General features: G+C 43.0%; 1 protein-coding gene across 2 annotated transcripts in view; it reads left to right on the top strand.

Annotated features, from left to right (window-relative positions):
• eif2ak1 (eukaryotic translation initiation factor 2-alpha kinase 1) overlaps nucleotides 1-22,655 on the top strand; it is a 56,892-nt gene extending 34,237 nt beyond the window's left edge. For both annotated transcript variants that reach the window (XM_060840584.1, XM_060840583.1), the window contains exons 15-16: nucleotides 18,871-19,104; nucleotides 22,364-22,655. In XM_060840584.1, the coding sequence (XP_060696567.1) occupies nucleotides 18,871-19,104; nucleotides 22,364-22,516 (387 nt within the window). In that variant the 3' untranslated portion in view covers nucleotides 22,517-22,655. The remainder of the gene's footprint in view (nucleotides 1-18,870; nucleotides 19,105-22,363) is intronic.
• Nucleotides 22,656-24,241: the final 1,586 nt, after the last annotated feature.

Below are 24,241 nucleotides of genomic sequence, written 5' to 3'. Positions count from 1 at the left end.
ATTTAGTTTAAATCAGTAAACACACAAGTTTATTTTCATTAACGAAAATAATTATTAATTGTAATCAAACTGTTCTTAACCAATGGCAAAAAGTGGACAAGTTGAATTAATAATTTTGTACCATTGTAACTATAAATTCTGACCTTTAAAAATTCCCGTATTGGGGGATCCAAGATGGCGGCAATCTAGGAGGATCGCATTGCAGAGTTCTGCAGCACAAGCGAGTTGAACTTCTAACCCACCCAACCTGGACCATTGCAATACTCTGGGACTCTGGAAAGGTTGTGGTGTTCCAGGAAATTGTTGAAAATCAACTTAGCTGGGTTTTCGCCATCCAAGGGTGCTGAAGGAGGGAGGAGGAGCGTCTGAGGCTGGGCCTGTGGCCCAGTCTGCAGAACCCTCGGACTCAATTACTTACCAGGCCCTGGTGAAGGAGCTTGCGAGGTGTTGGGTAAGTAGATAGAGAAGAAGCTGGCCTTGATGTCTATTATGCTGCTGAAGCATGAACAACAGCTGGGAGACCTGGAGAAAAGGATGGATGAGCATGAACACAGAGTCACAGTGGTGGAAGCTGATACCAGTTCCTTCAAGGATAGGATCCAGGCCTTGAAGACACAGGTCCGTAATTTGTGTGACCAAGTGGATGATCTCGAGAACAGGAGCAGGAGAAAAAATGTTTAGATTGTTGGTCTGCTGGGGGGTAAGGAAGGTGAGCGGTCAGCGGATTTATTGAGGTCTGGTTGCTGAAGTTCCTTAACTCAGAGGGTGGAATGCGAGGCTTGAAGATTGAGAGGGTTCATCAGGTCACAGCGCAGAGGTCAGGTCTGGGTCCACATCCTCGTCCTCTCTTTGTGCGGTTTCATCACTATAGAGATAATGAGAGAATCATGGAAGCTTCCAGAATCCAGGGGAAGGATCCGAAGGCCCTAACTTATAAGGACTCTAAGATCATGTTCTTCCGGACTCCTCAGCAGCGGTAATCCAGAAAAGAAAATCCTCTGACAGTGTCAAGAAAAGACTGAGGGAGCTTGGGATCCAGTACACTCGGGTAAAAGGCGGTGCTTCGGCTCACCTTAGATGGATCTGTACATTTCTTTGACACATCGGAGAAGACAAGTGACTTTGTGGACAAATTAACCTAATCTGAACAATTTAGTATGTACAAATAGTAGTGTTGTTTGGATATGTCTTTGTTTTTCTCAAAAAAAAGGAAGTCTGGTTGGGGCTTTCTTTTCTTTTTTTTTAAATTGGTAATAATCTGGTTTAAACTTGTTTGACGGCAGTTGAGATGTGTCTTTTCAATTTTTAAGTTGATATCCCCAAGGATGGGTGAGGTATTTACCCCCTTTTCATTACAAAAAGTCTTTATTCACATTGCTATTCCATGGTATATTTCTTTCTTTTCTGCTTGGTTTGTGTTGCGGTTCTAGCTAGGAGATGGGAAAATGGTTGGGATGGCTAGATGCCTACTTATGGGAAGTTTATACCCAGTTCAGATATTTAAATGCCCAGGCCACATTCTTGGCAGTGGGTTGGGAAATTGGGTTTTGGGATAGGTAGTTGCCCCTTTTAGGCAAGGAGTGAGTTCCCCTATTCAGCGCCGTTGGTGTCTTTATATGTTGGTTTGCATTTTGGTTTTTGTTGTATATAACCTTTGATAGTTAGGTTTGTTAACTGTAGTGGTTTTAGTTTATGTAGTTTTTATGTTTGATGGATCTTGTGACACTAAGGCTCAGTGATTTGTGGTTTGAGTTCCTCCTCTCTGGAATTTAAATTTAACTGCAGAAGGTTATAGCGAATCACTTGATTAAATGGTGTACCTGGAATATCAAGGGGAGTCAATCACCAATTAAGAGGAAGAACGTACTTTTGAGTCTTAGAAAGGAGAAGGTGGATATTGCTTTGTTACAGGAGACACACTTGGATGATAGGGAGCATTTGAAGCAACAGCAGAATGGCTTTGATTGGGTTTACTTTTAATCTTTTAATACCAGAAGTAGGTGAGGGGCTATATTGGTTAGGAGGAATCTCCCATTTAAGTTAATAGAGTGTGTTAAAGACACACACAGGAGGTTTGTAATTCTCAAAGCCCTGATAAATGGGGAATAACATGGTGTTTTAATTGTTTATTGCCCTCTCGCTCATCCTCTCCAATTTCTGGTAGATGCATTGTCTAAACTGATCAGTTTTGAGTCCCGACATATCATTTTAGTGGGAGATTTTAACTGTCTCATAGATTCCACTGTAGACAGGTTGCCCAAAGCTCCCTCGATACCCTCTGTACAAACTAAACAATTAGTAGATCTGTGTGGAACTAGGGTTGGTGGACATCTGGAGGTGTCTCCACCCGACAGACAGAAATTTTACGTTTTTTTTCCAATCTGCACAGATGTCACACCAGGATTGATCGTTTTTTTCTGACCCCCATGGCAACACTGGATTTGGTGGTATCTTGTACGATTGGTAATATTACCACCTCCAGTCACAGTCCAGTGTACCTGTTGGTTAAGATTAAGGATGTTACGATGGGTCCGAGGCACTGAGAATGGATCTGTTTATCCTCAAGGATAACATGTTTGTGGAGTACTTCTCCAAGAAATTTAGGGTGTTCCTACACATTAACTCAGGCTCAGTTAGTAGCCCATCCGTCCTTTGGGAAATTACCAAAGCCTATGCCGGAGTTTAGTTATTTCCTACTCTGCCAGTGGGAAGCGGCAGAAGAGTGAGCAGCAATGTCTCCTTGAAGCACGGTTGAAGGCAGCCGAAAAGGCTTACTTTGACAGGCCCTTGTTGGTCAAACTACAGAGGGTTACGGTGCTGTGGTTTGCATTGAACTCCGTGCTCACACAGACAGGAAAGGAGGAGCTTACATTTGCAAAGCGAAGGTTATATGAGCATGGTGACAAACCAGGCAACTACTTACCATCTCTCGCCAGGAAAAGGAGTGCCCCTAAAGCCATTAGGGAAGGGTTTGGGAACCTAACATGTGACTCTAAGAAGATTAATGTGGCATTCCAGAGATTTTACTCTAAGTTAATACCAATCTGAGGGTTGTGAGGAGAGGGTGGGCCAGGATGGAGTCCTTTTTCAAGGATCTGGAGCTCCCGGGCGTGATCCCCGAACAAGAGTCTTTTCTCAGTGCCCCCTTATCAGAGCAAGAGATGCAGGAGGCTGTGAAGCAGCTTCAGAGTGGAAAGGCATCCAGTCCTGACAGACTTCCCAGCAAATTATATAAGGAATTTATAAACATATTGTCAGGCCCAATGCTCAACATGTTCAATGACTCATATGGCCCTGATTGTCTCCTGCCATATTTCGATTATTCTTAAAAAAGGGAAGGTCCCGGAGGACTGTGCTTCATACAGGCCCATTTCACTCTTAAATGTGGACTTTAAAATCCTAAGACTCCTGTATTAAGGCTGGAGACTGTGCCACCTTCTATTGTTAAAGAGGACTATACAGCTTCATAAAGGGCTGCCGATCCTCCAATAACATGAGGAGGCTGCTTAATGTAATTCAAGCGTGTCAACAACAGTCAACACCGAGATTGGTGAATTCTTTAGATGCAGAGAAGGCATTTGACCGAGTTGAGTGGCTGTACCTTTTTTATACTCTGGAGCAGTTTGGCTTGGGCGAAGTCTTTATAAGATGGGTAACAGTTCTCTATAGTGACCCTCCCACTGCGGTCATCACCAGTGGGGTGCTATCAAGCAACTTCAACATTTTTAAGGGCAGCTGGCAGGGCTGACCCCTTTTGCCACTGCTTTTTACATTGGTGATTGAACCATTCATCGGGATCCCAATATATCAGCTCCAGAAGTGGGGTTAAAATTACATAAGATTTCATTGTACACAGGCAATGTCCTTTTTGTTTTGTCAAATCCAGCAGTTTCAATGCCTCACCTGATACAATGCATCAGTGTATTTGGCACCTTTTCAGGGTTCAAGATTAATCTTGCAAAATCAGAGGCAGTGCCTATGGGTGGTCTTATGAAGGTGCTAGGTCTTGAGGGTGAATATCGATTCCCATTTAAGTGGTTGCGGGGAGGGGTGGGAGGTTTGTGTATTTGGGCATATTCATTACTTTAGTTTTGGATCTAAATTATTGTTTAATTATTTGACAAGATCAAACAAGATCTTCAAAGATGGGAGATGCTTCTGGTCTCATGGTTGGGTTGGATAGTGCTTATTAAGATGAATATTTCCCCCGTTTGTTGTACCCTATATGGATACTCCCCCATGATTTTCGATATGCAAACATTCAGAAGACTGAATGGCTGGTTCAGCTCCTTTATTTGGCACCATATGCAGCTCCTTATTAAATTAGTTAAAATGCAATTGCCTCACAAACTGGGTAAAATGGATCTCCTAGACACTAAAAGCTACCAACTAAGCTCGCTTTTATCCTACATGAGTGATTGGGCTTGTGGGACCCTCTTTCAATATGGTTAGTATCAAAACCTCCAAGGCAAAGTGCCCCCTTACTAGCTTGCTGTTTTTGGACAAAATGAGGACAGTTAAGGAATATTGCCATAACCCAATAGTTATCAGTGCTGTTAAAGCATGGAGGGCAATTCGGCAGAGGGAAGGCAATATTGGCAAAATATCCTCTCTTGCATCTATAATGGGTATGCTGGATTTTCGACCAGGGATGATAGATTCAGGATTCAAACATTGGGCAGCTAGAGATATGTCTTGCATGGGCAGTTTGTTTGAAGGAGACACAATGATGTCCTTTGATCAGTTAGCACGGAAATACGAGCTATCTAACAGGGACCTCTCGTTTTTTTTCATGTTAGTGATTTTATTCAAAAAAAGACTACACTTTTGACTGATCCCTACAAATCTGACATAGAGAAGAGGGTGTTCGGTGCTAAGAGTACACTTTCTGTCAGTGCTTTATATTATCAATTGGGAGGGTGCCCCCTCAGATGAGTTTGATCAGCTTTGCAGGGTGTGGGAGATAGAGCTAGGCGTTGAGGTCTCCTCAGAGGCATGGGAAGATATTTGGGAAAATGCAAGAAACCTGCAATAGGACCCATGCTTTACAGGTGAAGATTCTCCACAGGGTCCTCTTGGCCCTGGACCGTTTATCAAAATTTAAACCAGGAGTACCTTCAACATGTCCCAAGTGCAGGATTTGTTCAGGTACTCTTACCAACTGTCTCTGGTCCTGCAGTAGGCTTCAAACATACTGAAGCACTGTGGTGAATGCAATGGAGGGGATTTTGGGTGGAAGGGTAGAGAAGAACCCAATCTCTCCTCTTCTTGGCCTGCCCAGTGTGTTCCCTGTAGATGCGCATAAGAAAAAAAACTTCTCAACATCCTCACTTGCTGTGCAAGAAAAATCTTGTTAGGTTGGATATCCAAAAATCCCCCGGGCCTGTTTGGTTGGCGGAAGATTGTTACGGAACATATCCCTTGGATTTTCTCACCACAAAACTGAGAATTTCTATAAGACATGGCCGCTCTTTTTGGAATACCTGGATACCTGGACACCGATTTATCTGCCACACTAATAAAGGCTGTTATAGAGCTGTAATGATTGTGCTTTGTAGTCCAATATCCAGGAGGAGGAACTGCAAACGTGTAAGTGTTTTGTTTGGCTGAGTTATTACAATTTATTAATTTGTTGTTGGTTATCATTTATTTTGTTAAATAGTTAGGGTTTTTAAATATATATTTTTCTATATATATTTATTTGTTTGTACATGAGGGCGGGTTGTATTTTTTCTCATTTTCTTGTGTTCTTTCTTTGGATTGTTTTGTATTTGTAATATTGAAAGTATCTATTTTTCAATAAAAATATATTTTAAAAAAATTCCCATACACATCCAAATAAACCCACAAAGAGATAAAATACAAATATTATGAAGGAAAGTAGAAATCAGAAACCATTCAGGCATCAGTCCAGATCATGGAGTTGCTGATTTGATATTTTTAATGTTCTTTAAATTAATTCCAACTGTTTTCTGATGATTCAAAGTCAAGGATATATCTATTCTCAATCTTCTCAATTCACTAAGCAAGGATTTGTTCATTCTGTACCTTCTAAAGGTTTAATTTTCTCCTTCCTTTGAATTTGCAGAGGGAGCAGCTTATGGAGAAAGGTGAGGGAGAGTAGCTAGCTACTGGAGATTTCTTTTACTTCTCCATTCAGAAGGGAGACAGAGAGAGGTGGAAGATTTCCCTTTGCAGACCAGTTATTTTTGCTGTATTGTTTTTGCATAAGGCTGTTACCACTTTCCCAGGAACCAGTCAAATGATCGTAAGTTTGCTGAGCCCTCCTAAATCCGCAATAATTGATGCCAATTGAAAAGCCAATCAAAATTGTCCTGAACACCCACAGACAGCACAGTTTTGTCTAGGATTCTCCCCCTCACTGACACAGCTTCCTTTGTTTAAAGAAGAATGTTTTCCCATTTTAGTCCACCAGTGGTCTTCACACAGGACTAAATTGTTTTGTCTTTGTTTTCTTTGAACTACTTAATTTTCTGTGAGTATCAAGTATTTTCTGTTGGGGAGAATAAAGGGCTATGTGATAACTGAAGCATTGTGACGATGCATGAATAATACTGCACATTATCTTTACATGAGAATGCAATTTTTACATTATTGCGTCTAAATACACAAATATACAGGAACTTGAGAAGAAGGTTTGATTGTAGATTTTGTAGTAGAGGCAGAGGAGATGTGAGAATGTGAAACAACAGCTCCACATAAAAAGGGAAATTACAGTTTGGTACTGTAACAGCTGCTGCTGCTATTTCAGATTTGGAGATATGCATTCATAATATTTGACAAGCATAACAAATTTAGGAATAGGCAATAAGACCTCATACACAAGAAATAAAGGCAGAAAATAGTCTATAAATCTATTGTTGAATTATAAATGACTCCATAATACAACCTGCATAAACAGAAGGCAGTTTTTATCAAATTAAGAGAATGTTCTGTATACTGTAAGTCTCCATTAGAAAATTATAACTTCTCCATGACTGCAACAATCCATCCTGGCTTCTAACTAATTTAATCCATTGCAAAAAAAAATTAAGCTTGTGATGTTCAAGGTCATAAAATCTATAACAGCAACTTGTACATTTGGTGCCACCTGGATGTAGTACAGCATCGTGAAGAACATAATCACACAAAATTTGACAATGAGGTGTGAAAAAGGACAGGTCATCAAAATTAGGGTAAAAATGGTAGATTTTAAGGTGCATCTTAAAGGAGCAGAGAAAGGAACAGAGGCATGGAAGGGATGTTCAAGAGCTTGTGACCCAAGCAATTGAAGGCAGGGCCACTAATGCTGCAGCAATGGTTCTTGGAGATGCTCAAGAGTCCAGAACTGAGCAGTGCAGATATCAGAGGCTTGCATGATCAGAGGAGATTAGAGATATGGATGGATTTGAACAGGAGGAAGAATATTTTAATCCAGGCATTGCCAGACCGTGGGCCAGTCCACGTCAGTGGATGCAGGGTGGCAGCAGCAGTGTTTTGGATGAGCTTAAGCCCGATGTCTGAAGAGTTTCACATTGTATGTTTTCCCCATGTTAAAATTACATACTTCTGTTAAGTATCAAAATGTTTTCTGCAATAACTGTGTTCCTGACATTCATTCTGCAGTGAGCACGAGGGATTGCCCTTGGCAACGTCAATAATTACAAAGTGTCTCCCACACACAAAAAAAATGCAAAGCCACTGGCTCTCACCATGTAATTACAATTCGAAACAAAATGTCAATTACAATTGAAATAAGATTAAATGAAATAAATTTAGATCAGTGGGATGAGAATAACTTCATGCAGAGTAAGGACACTGCAGAATTAATTTCCAATTTATATATTCCTGAGTTTCTCTGTTTATCATTCCTCCTCCATGTCTGATTGTGACTTCAGTCCTTTTCTGTGTGGATGAAATGTTTTTAGTTAGATTCAAGTGGTTGAATAAAAACGTTGAAAGGTCTGGAAAGAGGTTGGGTAAAGGTGATAGGGTGCGTTCTAACAGAGATTGATTGTGGTGAATAGACTGTTTCCTTCCTGTAATAGCTATCGTTCACTTTCCATTTTTTAGTCATAGGAACAGGAGTAGGCACTCAGCCTCAAGCGCTCCACCATTCAGTAAGATTACGGCTGATCTGTGTCTAGCTTTATTTGCCTGCCTTAATACTCTTGCTTACTAAATATTTGACTGAGTTAATGTAAAAATTGAATTCACATTGACTGCTGTGTGAGGAAGAGTTCCAAACTTCCACTAATCTTTGAGTGTGGAAGTGCTTTCTAACATCTCTCTCCTAAACAGTTTTGCCCAAATTCTTAGATGATACCCCATAGTTCTGGAATCCCTAACGTGTGAAAATAGTTTACCTTTATCTTCCCTGTAAATATCTTGATTAGATCACACCAGAACCTTCTAAATTCCAGAGAATGAAGGCCTAATTTTCTGATCTCTCCCCATAACTTAAACCCTGAAGACCATGTATTATCCTTGTAAACCAGTGGTAAACTCCATCCAGAGTCAAAACATCCTTCCTAAGGTGTGGTGTCCAGATCTGCTTCCAGTACTCTAAGTAGGATCTAACTAGGATTTTGTGTAATTGTGGTGTAATGTCTGCATCCCTACACTTCACCTCTTTAGATATGAAGGCCAGCGTTCCATTACTCTTCTTGACTATTTTCTACACCTGTTCTTGACATTTTAAAAAGTTTTGGACCTGAACCCTATTAGTTATTAAACATCCACTGTATTTAACTTTTGTGCCTTCTAAAAATACCCTGATCTATTCTGTCTCAATCCAAATGGGGAACCTCATACTTGCAGATATTAAAATCCAATGATGACTCGGCAAAATGGCAGCGATTCTGTAGAACTGCCATGGACGGCTCTGCCTAACAGCTACAGCATACTGGTGTTTTTTTTAACCATCCCTGGCCAAATTATGTGGAGGAATTATTAGTTTAAAACTTTACAGAATTAATATTTGGGAGTGGGAAGGATGCCAAAAGGAAAAGGAGCAAGCAAACAGCAGCAAGGAGGACACCTTTCTGCAGCACGGGGCACACCAGAGGTCACAGCAGCAGCCTCTCCAGAACCACTGGGGAACCTGACAGACTCCTAGGAATTGGCGGCGGTGATGGCGAGACTTACCTCGAAGGTTAGAGCTGCGATTGAGGAGGTCCATGAGGAGAACCATACCCAGATCCAACCCATCGCATTCATGCTGCAGAAACATGAACAGGAGCTCCAGGGCCTCAGGGAGCAGATGGAGAATCGAACCGCGGCGATCGAGTCCTTATCCAGTCAGATCCAGGTACTGGCGTGGAAGGTGCTGTCGGCCTCCGAAATCACTCGGGTGCCATTAACCACACGGCCGCTGCAGCCCCCGCGGCGGCAACCGCTTCCGACCCCAGGGTTGCCGTCGCTGCAGCCACTTCTGCCCCCAGTGACATCACTCACCAGCACAACGACCATGCCACATGCGTCTCCGCTCTCATGCTGATCTCCATCACCACGCCTAACCCCGCTCCCATGCCGATCTCCGTTCGCACGCCTAACCCCGCCCCGACTCCTAACCCCGCCTCCACTCCCAGCTCCAACCCCACCTAGCTCCCAGCCCTGCCATGTTTTCACCATCCCTCAAGAACTACCCCTCTCTGAGGATGAAAGATCAGTCCTTAACAGAGGCCTCACCTTCATTCCCCTATGCTCTCGGATTAACGAGTTCAACACACGGTGAGACATCGAACAGTTCTTCTGCCGCCTTCGTCTCTGAGCCTACTTCTTCAACCAGGATTCTTGCCCACCCTCTGACGACCCCTTCTCCCACCTCCAACACACCCCATCCACCTGGACACCCCGTGCTGGCCTCTTACCTGCCCTCGATCTCTTCATAGCCAACTGCCGCCGCGACATTAACCACCTCAACCTCTGCACCCCTCTCACCCACTCCAACCTCACCCTCGGAACTTGCAGCCCTCCACTCCCTCCGTTCCAACCCCAACCTCACTATCAAACCGGCAGACAAGGGAGGCGCGGTAGTAGTTTGGCACACTGACCTTTACACTGCTGAGGCTAAATGCCAGCTCGCGGACACCTCCTCCTATGCCCCCTTGACCATGACCACACCTCCCACCACCAAACCATCATCTCCCAGACCATCCATAGCCTCATCACCTCAGGGGATCTCCCATCCACCACCTCCAACCTCATAGTCCCACAAGCCCGCACCCCCAAAATCCACAAACCTGCCTGCCCCGGCCGACTCATTGTCTCAGCCTGCTCCTGCCCCACCGAACTCATTGCTGCATACCTCGACACGGTCCTGTCCCCTTGGTCCAAGAACTCCCCATCTATGTTCGGGACACCACCCACACCCTCCACCTCCTCCCTGAGTTTCGCTTCCCCGGTCCCCAAAGCCTTATCTCCGCCATGGACATCCAGTCCCTGTACACCTCCATCCCCCATTATGAAGGACTCAAAGCCCTCCACTTCTTCCTTTCCCACCGTACCAACTAGTACCCTTCCACTGACACCCTCCTTCGACTGACTGAACAGGTCCTCACTCTGAACAACTTCCCTTTCCAATCCTCCCACTTTCTCCAAACCAAAGGAGTAGCCATGGGCACCCGCATGGGCCCCAGTTATGCCTGTCTCTTTGTAGGATATGTGGAACAGTCCATCTTCCGCAGCTATACTGGCACCACCCCCCACCTTTTCCTCCGCTACATTGATGACTGTATCGGCGCTGCCTCGTGCTCCCACGAGGAGGTTGAACAGTTCATCCACTTTACCAACACCTTCCACCCCGACCTCAAATTTACCTGGACTGTCTCAGACTCCTCCCTCCCCTTCCTAGACCTCTCTATTTCTATCTCGGGCGACCGAATCAACACGGACATTTACTATAAACCGACTGACTCCCACAGCTACCTAGACTACACCTCCTCCCATCCTGCCTCCTGTAAAAATGCCATCTCATATTCCCAATTCCTTCATCTCTGCCGCATCTGCTCCCAGGAGTGCCAGTTCCAATACCAAACAAGCCAGATAGCCTCCTCCTTCAAAGACCACAATTTCTCCCCAGACGTGATTGACGATGCTCTTCACCGCATCTCCTCCACTTCCCGCTCTTCCATCCTTGAGCCCCACCCCTCCAATCGCCACCAGGACAGAACTCCACTGGTCCTCACCTACCACCCAACCAACCTTCATATATATCGTATTATCCATCGTCATTTCCGCCACCTCCAAACGGACCCCACCACCAGGGTTATATTTCCCTCCCCTCCCCTATCAGCATTCCGAAAAGACCACTCCCTCCGTGACTCCCTCGTTAGGTCCACACCCCCCACCAACCCAACCTGCACTCCCAGCACCTTCCCCTGCAATCGCAAGAAATGCAAAACTTGCGCCCACACCTCCCCCCTTACTTCCCTCCGAGGCCCCAAGGGATCCTTCTAATACCGCCACAAATTCACCTGCCCCTCCACACACATCATTTACTGCATCCGCTGCACCCGATGTGGCCTCCTCTATATTGGGGAGACAGGCCGCCTACTTGCGGAACGTTTCAGAGAACACCTCTGGGACACCCGGACCAACCAACCCAACCACCCCATGGCTCAACACTTCAACTCCCTCTCCCACTCCACCAAGGACATGCAGGTCCCTGGACTCCTCCATCGCCAGATCATAGCAACACGACGGCTGGAGGAAGAGCGCCTCATCTTCCGCCTAGGAACCCTCCAACCACAAGGGATGAACTCAGATTTCTCCAGTTTCCTCATTTCCCCTCCCCCCACCTTGTCTCAGTCCCAACCCTCGAATTCAGCACCAACTTCCTGACCTGCAATCTTCTTCCTGACCTCTCCGCCCCCACCCCCTCTCCGGCCTATCACCCTCACTTTAACCTCCTTCCACCTATCGCACTTCCAACACCCTTCCCCCACGTCCCTCCTCCCTACCTTTTTTCTTAGCCTGCTTGGCACACCCTCCTCATTCCTGAAGAAGGGCTCATGCCGGAAATGTCAATTCTCCTGCTCCTTGGATGCTGCCTGACCTGCTGCGCTTTTCCAGCAACACATTTTCAGCTCTGATCTCCAGCATTTGCCGTCCTCACTTTCTCCTTTATGAGACCAGGTTGACAACTTCGAAAATTGAGGTGAGAAGACTAATCTTCAGATTGTTGAGCTGCCGGAGGGTGAAGAAGGCGGGCAGCCAGTCAGCTTCTTTGAAAACTGGTCAGTACAGCACCCCCACCTGGTCCTAGTGTACTTTCACATATATAAAGCCAAGCAAAAAGTGATCGAAACCTCCAGATCACTGGAAAAAGGCGAACAGGCACTGCTGCACAAGGGGTCGAAAATCATGTTTTTCCAAGATTTTTTGGCAGCTGTAATTTGAAAGAGAAAGGCCTCCGATGACGTTAAAAAGGGGCTGAGGAATCCGGGCATCCAGTACTCCATGAGGTATCCCACGGTGCCCCATTTCAGCCATGAGGACTCAGTTCATGTATTTGACTCAGCGGATAAAGCTAAGAACCTTGTAGACACTTTAAAATAGACTGACTGGTCTGAAGAATATGGTTAATGTTTGTCCTCTTTTCCTTCTTTCCCTGTGTTTTCCCTTTTCTCCCCTTTTTTGTCTTTCTCTTTCCCTAATAAACGTTCCTAGTACATTTTTATAACTGGATTTTATCATGGGCAATTTTGTGGGTGTCCTTTGTTGTCTCCTTTTTTTTTGTTCTTTTTCTCTTTTAGTCATAAGTAAGGGTGACATGGAGCCAGGATTGGCGGAGTGCTTATCCTGGCTGTCCTTTTTGTTGACTTAAGGATCATCTCCTTGTTTAGGTTTGCTTTGCCTAAGGCTGGGGAACAGTCCGGGCTTGAAGGAGCTGTGAAGGAGGGGATGGGTAGGTTGAGTGCCCCCTATGGGCAGGGGGGAGAATCTCCCATTCAAGGTTTTATAGTGGGTTTTCTATGTAGCTTTTTGGTAGCAATAGTTGTTTCTAGTTATGACAGAGTAGTTTTTGTATATACAATTCTGCAACTCTTAGACTTTATTTACTTGTGTTTGGCGCAATGTAAGCAGGGTTCTCCCTCTTGGGGGTTTACGGGTCTCTGAAAGGGGATCTGAGTAAGTGTCTTGTTAAATGGTGAACCTGGAACATCAAGGGAAGTCATTCGCCTGTTAAAAGAAAGAAAAATGCTTTCTAGCCTTAAGAGGGAAAGGGTTGATATCACTCTGTTGCAGGATGATGGGGAAGACCTGAAGTTACAACAGGGGGTTATGACCAGGTATTCTTTTCATCCATTACTACTAAAAGTAGGGGAGTGGCAGTACTTATCCAGAAAAATCTTCTGTTCACATTATTAGAGTAGGTGAAAGATGAGCAAGGGCAGTTTGTGATACTTAAGGCCCTGATACGTGGGGAGGAATATGGCATTTTAAATGTCTACTGTCCTCGGGCATATCCCCTTAAATTTTTGGTTAGTGCCTTTTCTAAGTTGAGTGCCTTTGGAACATGGCACATTATTATGGGGAGGATTGTAATTGCCTTTTGGATTTGATAGCCGACAGAATGCCCAGTGGGCCTCCAACTATTTCTTCGCAGGCCAAGTAGGTGGCTGACTTATGTGAGGGGTTGGGTTTGGTGGACATTTGGAGATATCTTCACTCTACTAGCAGGGACTTCACCTTTTCTTTTCAAACCCACATAAATGTCACACGAGGATTGATCTTTTTCTGGCTCCCTTGATCCTTCTGGATTTGATTATGGGTTGTAATATTAGGAACATGGGTATCTCTGATCACACAGCGGTATATTTGGAGGTTAAGGCCAAGAGTGAGGGGATAGGTTTGTGGCACTGGTGTCTGGATCCTTTTTTCCTTAAGGATTCCAAATTTATGGAATACTTTTTGAAGGAGTTTCAGGAGTTCTGAATATCAACTCAGGCATGGATAGTAGTTTGTCTATGCTATGGGAGACTGCTAAGGCCTTTGCTAAGGGATTAGCTATTTCCTATTCAGCTAGCTGGAAACGACAGAATTGGGAACAGCAGCGGCTACTTGAGACATAGTTGAAAGCTGCCGAGGTGGCACATTTTGAGTGGTCTTCGGTGACTAAGGTACAGCGAATTATGGCTCTCCGGGCTGCCTTGAATTCAATACTTACACAAACTGCAAAGAAAGAATTTGCTTTCGCTAGACAAAGGCTGTTTGAGTATGGGGATAGGCTAGGGTAGTATTTAGCATATCTGACTAAGAAAAAGCATGCTCCCCAATCCATTACTGCAGTTAGAGACAGCGCCAGGGTCCTTACATACGATGCCAAAAGGATTAATGAGGCTTTTTGGAGTTTTTACTCTGAATTGTATAGGTCTGAAGGTTGCGAGGACCGGTGGGCTAAAATGAAAGCCTTTTTTTTAGGAACCTGGACCTCCCAGGGTAACCCTGGAACAGGCCTCACTCCTTAATACCCTCTTGACAGTTCAGGAAATACAGGAGGCAGCGAGGCAACTTCAGAGTGGGAAAATGCCTGGCCCTGATGGTCTCCCGGGTGAGTTTTATAAGGAGTTAATAGGGATTCTGTCATGGCCGATATTGGAGACGTCCAATCATTCCTACATGCATGAATGCTTACCACCATCTTTGAGAGAAGCTAATATTTGCCTCCTTCTTAAGAAGGGGAAGTTTCCTGAGGATTGTGCCTCATACAGGCCCATCTGTTTATTAAATTCAGATTTCAAGATTCTGTCTAAGATCTTGGCGCTGAGATTGGAGAAAGTGTTGCCCCATATTATCAAAGAGGACCAGACGGATCGTATAAGGGGCCATAGGTCTTCTAATAATAGTCCATGAATATGGTCCAAGTATATCAGCAGCGATCAATTCAGGGGTTGGTGATTTCCTTAGATGCAGCAAAAGCATTTGACCGGTTGGGGGGAATGGCCGTATGTCTTTTAGAGCAGTTTGGTTTGGGTGGGGTCTTTGCTAGGTGGGTGGAGGTTTTATATTGCCACCCTCTGGCCGTGGTCATCACCAACAGGGTGAAGTCTGGGAACTTTCGGATTGGCGGGGTAGTCATCAAGGCTGCCCCTTTCACCTTTGTTGTTTACATTGATGATAGAGCGGCTGGCAGAGACCATTCGCCAGAACGTCTACGTAACCGCTCCGAAAGTGGGATCGAGGGGACACAAAATTACTCTGTATGCGAATGATGTCCTTCTGTTTCTGAACCTGATGACCCCTGTACCCCCATCTGATACATTGTATCAATTCACTTGGGGCTATTTCAGGATATAAGGTCAACTTTGCAAAATCGGAGGCTATGCCTTTGGGGAATCTCAAAGAAGTGCCAGAAGTTGAAGGTGGCCTAGGTTCCCTTTTAAGTGGTCACGGGTGGGGCTCCAATACCTAGGCATTTTTATAACCCCCATGTTTGATTGGTTAATTTGGACTAGCTTTGCTCACTTGCTCAATAATATTAGGCAGGATCTCCAGAGATGGGAGGCTCTTCCAAGTTCATGGTTGGGCCGAACAGCCTTCATTAAGATGAGTGTCCTTTCTCATTTGGTTTATTCCATGTGTATGGCTCCCTATAATGTTTCCCAGGTCAATGCTACGGAAACTTACGGGTTGATTTAGTTCCTTTGTCTGGCATCGTGGACGGCCCCTCATCAAGCTTACTAAATTGCACTTGCCTTAAGGATGGTGAGTGCCCTCTATTGCCTGCTGGGTGGCAAGGTCTGGCAGGATATTAACTGGTTATATGAGGTCTGGGAGAAAGACTTAGGAATGGAGATGTCTTCTGAAATGTGGGAGGACATATTGGAGAACATGTGAAAAATTTCAATCTGTAATAGGACATGTGCTATGCAGTTAAAGACTTCATCTGGCACCGGTCCTTGTGGCAAAGTTTAAAAAGGGGGCAATAGAGTGTAGGTACTCTTACCCATTGGATGTGCCACAGACTCCATTTTTATTGCAGGCTGTGTGGCAGGAGAGATAAGGAGGGTATTGAGGACCAAAGTTAAGGTAGACCCAATATTTCTCCTCCTAGGTCTATCGAAAGTATCATCTTTAGACTGGCATGGGATGAAACTATTTAATATTCTTACTTACTGTGCATGGAGGAATATTCTGATGAATTAGGTGTCTGAGAACTCACTGGGATGGTGAAAATTAATTATGGAGCACATTCCCTTGGATTTTTTTTACAAACATGATGCACCATACAACAGACCTTTTTTAGTTATTTGGATAGAAATTTCCTAGACATCAGGAGGTAAAAATTGCGTTCCCTGCTGTCCTTTGTCTGCGATTGAGCAGTTAACAATCCTGGCTCTATATGGCTGGATATCAAGGCTTCCCGGTCAAAGTGCCCTCTTATTAACCTGTTCTTCATTGATAAGATGAGGACAGTTATGGACCACTGCCAGAACCCATTGTTATTAGTACAGTCATGGCATGGAGGGTGATGAGTTAGAGTGAGTGTTGCTTATCCAAGACTTCGCCACTTATGCCTATAGTTGGTTTGCCAGCTTTCTGATCAGGGATGATGGACTCAGGGTCCAAACTATGGGCAGCGAGAGGAGTTTCCAGTTTGAGAGACTTGTTTGAGAGGGAGGTTATGATGTCTTTCGAGCAATTGAGCTGCAAATACGGGTTGATCAGCAGAGATCTTTTCCATTTTTTTCAGGTTAGGGATTTCGTTCAGAAGAAGACTACGCTTCTTTCTAAGCCCTATAAGCATAATACAGAGAGGTTGTTGCTACATTCCACAAGCACCCTCTCAATTAGTGCCCTCTATTGCCTGCTGGGTGGCAGGGTCTGGCAGGATATTAACTAGTTATATGAGGTCTGGGTGAAAGAGCTAGGAATGGAGATGTCTTCTGAAATGTGGGAGGACATATGGGAGAACATGTGAAAGACCTCAATCTGTAACAGGACATGTGCTATGCAGTTAAAAGTTCTGCTGGAGTTCATCTGGCACCGGTCCTTGTGGCGAAGTTTAAAAAAGGGGCAAAAGAGTGTAGGTACTCTTACCCATTGCTTCTGGACATGCCACAGACTCCATGTTTATTGCAGGTGCTGTGGCAGGAGAGATAAGGAGGGAATTGAGGACCAATCCTAGGTCTATCGAATATATCATCTTTAGATGGGCATGGGATGAAACTATATAATGTTCTTACTTACTGTGCATGGAAGAATATTCTGATGAATTAGGGTCTGAGCACTCACTGGGCTTGCTGGGATGTCAAAAATTAGTTAAAGAGCACATTCCCTTGGATTTTTTTTTTACAAACGTGATGCACCATACAACAGACCTTCCTAGTTATTTGGATAGAGATTTGTCTGCTATGTTAACTAGAGCATTTGTTTAACCGGGATGGTTAGGTTTGCTGAGTCCTGGGCCCTCGAGGGGGGACTCCTAAGTTAATACAGGTATATACACAATGCTCCCGTTCTTTTGTTTGGAAGGTTTGCACCGAGCATTATTTTGTGTTTTTGTGTGTTCTTTTATTTTATTAATCGCTTACTTATTTATTAGTATTGTTTTGCACAATGTTAGGTTTTGTTTTGTATTATAGGGTACGATAGTAGTTACTAGATAGTAGTTGTATTGTAATTTGCGTTTTTCTTTATTATACTGGTATGTTATTTGTTATATTTTCAATAACTTTATATTTTTGTAAAGTCAAAAAAAACTTTCTTGCTAATAACTATATTTTCAAAAAAAATGCATCTGCCACAACTTTACCCATTCACCTAATTTATCATTATCCTGTTGTAATTTTATGTTGTCATCAACACTGTCTACAACGCTGCCCGATTTTGTGTCGTCAGTAAATTTGAATACTTTACTTTTTAATGCTATTATCCAAGTTGTTAATGAATATTGTGAATAATTGAGGCCTCAATATAGAACTTTGTGGGACAGCACTTGTAACATTCTGCAAATTTGAATACTTGCTCATTATTCCAAATCTCTCTTTCCTACTGCTCAATCAATTTCCTATCCATGTCAGTAATTATCCCCTCAATTACTTTGGCTTCCACCTTTGCTAACAGTCTCTTGTGTAAGACATTATCAAAAGCCTTCTGGAAGCCTGTATAAACAACATCCGTCAACTTACCTCTGTTCATTACCTTTATCACCTCTTCGAAAAACTGAGATTTGTCAGGCATGACCCATCCTTCCTGATGACTCTCTGATTAACTGACATTTTTCAAGGCAATCAGTTACCATATCCTTGAAAACAGACTCCAATAATTTCCCCACCATAGGTGTTAGGCTAACTGCTTTGTAATTGCCTAGCTTCCCTCTGTCTCTGTCAAGAGTGGAGGGACATGAGCAAGTTTCCAATCCAGAAGTACAACTCTTGAACCCAGGGAATTCTGAAAGATTATGGTTAGGGTATCAGAATGTGTTCTCCTATCTCTTTAACATGCATGGATGGAAACCATCATTTCTGGGGACATGTCAATCTTCAGTTCCATTAATTTCCCTATTATTGATGATTTACTTAAGCTAATTTTATTTAAACCTGTCTCTGATCCTCTTAATTTCTTTGGGGCTTCTGGCAAACTATACTCTTCTGCTGTGAACACTAAAGCAAAATAATTGTTCAACATATCTGCCATTTCCCTGTCTGTCTTCAGTGGACCAATAGTACTCTTAACCAGCCGTTTTCCCTTTACATAGACTACAAAGACTCCTCTTATTGTCTTTTATGTCCATTGCAAGTTTTCTTTCATAATCCCTTTTGGCTGCTCTCACAAACTGCTTTGTGGCCCTTCATTGGTCTGTATTTGTCTCACTCTGTACCGTTCCTTGCATTTTTATATGCCCTTTCTTTTAATGTTTAGTCAGACATGTACAGCGTAGGTATCATCTTAATGGAGCTCTTTCAGCCATTTGGAACAGCAATGGAAAGGATAAAGATGCTCACAGCCCTTCGAGAGTCCCATATCTCAGAGGACTTTGCACAGCACTGGCCTGTACATGCTAAATATGTTAAGATGCTAACCAGCCGAATTGCATCCTGCAGACCGAGTGCAGATGAGATGTTGACCAGTGAACTCTTCCGTAGTTCACCTCAGGTAGGAATGACAAGTTTATTTTGTTAAAATTGGTTAGGAAATAAAGACAAACTCCCCACTAAATAAACATAAAACCCATCAGCATTCTTGTTTTTGTTTATAAATACCTTTGACAAATGAGGGAAGGGGATTTGAAAAAAATATTTTTTTATTTCGAATAGTGTTGTCAGCTAACCATTAGTTGTAGAGATGTGTATATTACTGAATTTCTCACTGAGTTTAATTTAGTGATTTAATTAGAGGCATCTAATGAGCCACAGCATAGTGGGTAGCAAGACAGGACTTACATAATTAATGGTAGGGCCCTTGGTCATTTTGTAGAATTTAGACCTAAGGGTTCAGGTATATAATTCTTTGAAATTTCATCACATGTAAACAGAGTGGTTAAGAAGACATTTAGCATTCTTCCCTTCATTGCTCAGACCTTTGAGTATAGGAGGTGGGATGTCATGTTGAGGTTGTACAGGACATTTGTGAGGCTTCCTCTGGAGTACTGTGTGCAATTCTGGTTGCCTATTATAAGAAGCTTACTACTAAATTGGAGAGGGTTCAGATAAGATTTACCAGGATCGTGCTGGGAATGGAGGGGTTCAATCATAAAAATAGTCTGAAGAGGCTGGAAAGTTTTCCACTGAAGCATAGGAGGGTGAGGGGTGACTTTCGAGGTTTGTAAAATCATGAGGGTATAGATAAAGTGAATAGTAAAAGGTCTATTCCTTAAAGTGGGGGAATTCAAAACTAGGAGGCTATATTTTTAAGTTGAGAGGGAAAGATTTAAGAAGTATATGAAGGGCAACCTTTTTCACATAGAGTAGTTAGTGTATGGAATGAACTGCCAGAGATGGTGATTATGCAGTTACAGTTACAAAGTTTAAAAGACATTTGGACAAGTACATGAATAGGAAAGGTTTGGAGGGATATGAGCCAAATACAGGCAAGAGGGACTAATTTAGTTTGGAAATGGGTCAGTGTGGACTAGTTGGACTGTACGATTCTTTTCTTTAATCGGAAGTGAGTCTGAGCCCATCCCATGCTCCCACCAGGAGGCTGAACAGTTCATCAACTTCACTAACACCTTCCACCCTGATCTCAAGTTCAGTTGGACAATCTCAGATACCCCTCCCCGCAGATTTCTCTGTCGCCATCTGCGGTCAGCAACTCAACACGGACATCTATTTCAAACTCTCAGACTCACACAGCTACCTGGACTACAAGCCCTCCCCCCCCTCCAAATTCCTCCACCTCTGCCATATCTGTTTCCAGGAGTAGCAATTCCACTCCAGGACATCCAAATGGCCTCCTGTTTAAATGCCCCCAGCACCTCTGCCCTTGAACCCCACTCCTCAGCCGCAACAAGGATAGAAACCCCCAGGCTTCACCTTCCAGCCACTAATCTCCAGATACAGCCCTTTATCCTCCTTAATTTCCACCACTTATAAATAAACTCACCCACAAAGATGTATTTCCCTCCACCCTACATCCATATTTCACAGAGACCATTTCCTCCATGACTTCCTTGTTAGGTCCATACCCTCCACCAACCACTCTACACTCCCAGCACTTCCTTTGCTAGTACGTGGGGTATAAAACCTGCGCCCACACCTCCCCCCTCACCTCTGTTCAAGGCCCCAAAGAATCTTTTCACATCCAACAGAGATTTTCCTGCACTTCATCAACTGTGTCTGATGCTCTCAATGTGATTTCCTCTACATTGTGTAGATAGGACGCCAACTCACGGAACATTTGGGACAACATCTCTGGGACACACGCACCAAACAATCCCACTGCCCTTTGGCCAACCACTTCAACTCCCCCTCCTAATCTACCGAGGATATACAAGTCCTGAGCCTCTTCCACCACCAAATCCAATCCACGGACAAATGGAGGTAGAAACCTCATCTTTCGCTTTGGGATCCTTCAACCACATAGCATCAATTTCAACTTCACCAGTTTCCTTATTTCCCCTCCTGCCACCTTATCATGGATCCAACCCTCCAACTCTGCACCAGCCTCTTACTGTCCTACCTGTCCATCTTCCTTTCTACCTATCCGCTCCATCCTTCCTTCCGACCAATCATTATCACCCTCCACCTGCATCTACCTATCGCCTTCCCAGGTACCTTCCCTCACTCAATATCTCTTAGCTTCCTTCCCCTCCCACATTTCTGATGAAGGGCTTCTGCTACTCAGATATTGCCTAACCTGCTGTATTTTTCTAGCACCACACTTTAACTCCAGTCCTCATTTTCTCCTGAGCCCAACTCCAGAATGACAGACCCAGTATACAATTGAGAAAATGTTGTCAGAGATGCAACCTTTTGGTTGAGTCTTTAAACTGATAGTCAATGTCTGCACTGTCACGTAGACGTACAAGATTCTGTCCTGGTCAATTTTTATACAAAATCAACATCTCTTTGGTCACTTACTTCATTTCAGGATTTGCTGCATGAAATTGGCTATTGCATTTCCTACAACTAAAGTACCTATTTGAATGAGCTTTATGGTTATATGTACTCACATGAGTACAGTGAAAAGTTTACAAGGCACCACTTGCGGAGCAATCTTGGGTATAAAACAGGAAAATAAAGAAGCAAAATTTAACAAGTTAAACATTACAGCGCTTATTTAAAAAGCAGAAAAACAAAGAAACACAGTTAAAGGTTCAACACCACAGTCCACAAGCACCTGGCTATGCACTCCTCATAATAGCTTGACCTTTGTCCGTGCCGTCATTCTCTCACTGCCTTTCAGCCTTGAGCTGCTCCCAGCTCAGGAGCAGCTGATTGCTTTTGCCACCATTCGGTGTGACTGCCATCGACCTTTCTCGCCACCACATTGTGCAGTGTGGAGAGGACAAGCCCAAACTCTCATAAGGTTAAGTAAATTAAACTGAAGAAAAAAAAGTTAAAGCGGACGGAGCAGGTGAGCTTCGAGCAGGAGCCCACAGTAGCTGCACTGCGACTCTGCCACCATCTTCTTTTAAACGTAATTTGCTGTTTATCGTTTTGGGACATTGAGTTCATGCAAGGTGCTATAAAATGTACATCTTTCTCCCTGAGGCAGATGTGTGGTTTACTTAGACTAATGCTGGTCTTTAGATTGAACTTTTTAAAAATTTTCTAGTGAAGCTTGTGAGAATCTGGGACTTTAGCAGGATTTTTGGATTGCTCAAGCAAGAGCTGATGGGCTGGATAATCTTTGCTGCTTCATCTTAAGATTCATTGATTTCCTTACCCCTCCCCTGATATTTCAAATATAGGTAAATGTATCTCGAGACAACCTTGAATGGAAAGTAGTTACCCAGGAGCAAGAAATTAAGAGCCTACAACAGAAAGTGATCGATCAGCAAGATGAAATCAGGAGTCTCAAGGAAGTGATCAAATTACTGGCTGGGGAGAGAGAACCCAGTTAGAGATAATCTTAATGGACTGGAAATAATTTGATTTTTTTCCACCTAAATTAGTTTTGACTGCCTCATGTATGACTGTTTTGTGAATGTACAAGTTTAATTTTATGTTCTGTAAAATGAGAGATTAAATATTAAATTAAAAGACAGTGTCAAGGCTTTTCATTCATGGAATTGCTATGTTTCAGCAGGTAGCACTCATTGCAGTCAGAATATTATGCTACCTTCAAGTCTGTCAAGATGATTTCAGAATTAACAGAATTTCGGAAGAGCACAACCGAAGCTTGTGCTATTTTCATGACCCCCTTCTTTAGTAGCTTTAAATGTAGATTATCTGGCCTTGGTAATTTGTCAGCTTTTAGTACTGGGAAATTTAATGGGACTATTTCTTTTATTTCAATATCATTTCTGATAGATCCCTACTTCCCTCACATTGGAGAAGTTACTGTATATACTTGTGTATAGTTTGATCTCATGTATAATGAGACCCCTTATTTTGGCCAAAAAATCTGGTATTTTTCATATACTGCATATAGATGTCGACCCTAGTTTTTCAGGGGTCCGAAAAAATCCCATAATATTTGTGATATACGATCAGAAGAGGTTTTGTTTACTGTGAATATAAGTTTTTTTTTCAAATGTAAAGTGTTTATCATATATTAAGTTTCATGCATTTTTAAAATTAAAATACTATCAGTTTTTTTTTGTTTTTATTGCTCCTATGTTTTTATTTCATGAATTGTGTGTTGTACAAATACACACAATTGATGGCAATGACCGCCTGCTGATAACACCTATTAACTTTTGTACATATGTGTAGGTCTACATGCACTTAACGGTACTGGTAACTGGAATACAGTACAACAGTACCCTTCTACTGTAGCAGGCAGAATGGAGACAGTAATTTTGTATATAAATATTCAATAATGGCCATAATTCTTTTTCATTTCATTGTGTTTATTATTTTGTATAGCTATCTGGCTTGTTCGTCCATTTTTTGACTCATACCAAATTTGAATTGCATCCCCTCAAACAATACCTTCTGTATTAGTCGACTTCCTAATTTCAATTTAAAAAATGGTCTTCAAAACTTGACCTATATACAAATATATATGACAATGGTCTTCTCCTGGGAGGACACAATTGTTCTCAGTTATCAACTCTCCCATTTCAGAATGAGGGATATTTGTCTGCACTAACCATTTCCTTTTTACACACTCCTGAAAGTGCACATATTCTTTGAAAATTTACATTCACTGTTTCCCCTTTTTAAAATCAATCTCTTGTCCTCATGAGCTCTGAGCTGCTTCTAGTCCTGAGGTTTGTTACCTTTTCCAGCAGCTCTGATTCTAAACACTATATTTGTTTTATTAATTATATATCGTACAGATTTCTTGTTGTGTTCTTTCACCCAGGACTGTAGAATTATTGCAATGCATGCATTTGTTCCTTAAACATTATCCACTGCCTATCCAGTTATGCCTTATATAAAAAAGTTACCCAATCACAACCAACTCACCTCTCATACAATCGTAGTTTCCGTTGTTCAGCTTTAGAACTCTAGGTTTGGATTAACTATTGCAATTTCTAGGAAAAAGTGAGGACTCCAAATGCTGGAGATCGGAGTTAAGAGTGTGGTGCTGGAAAAGCAGCAAGTCAGACAACATCTAAGGAGCAGGAGAATTGATGTTTCAGGCATAAGCCCTTCATCACGAATGAGGATTGGGTGGG

This window comes from Hemiscyllium ocellatum, chromosome 20 (assembly GCF_020745735.1).
Source record: "Hemiscyllium ocellatum isolate sHemOce1 chromosome 20, sHemOce1.pat.X.cur, whole genome shotgun sequence".
NCBI lineage: Eukaryota > Metazoa > Chordata > Chondrichthyes > Orectolobiformes > Hemiscylliidae > Hemiscyllium > Hemiscyllium ocellatum.
This window is presented reverse-complemented; position numbering and strand designations above follow the sequence as displayed.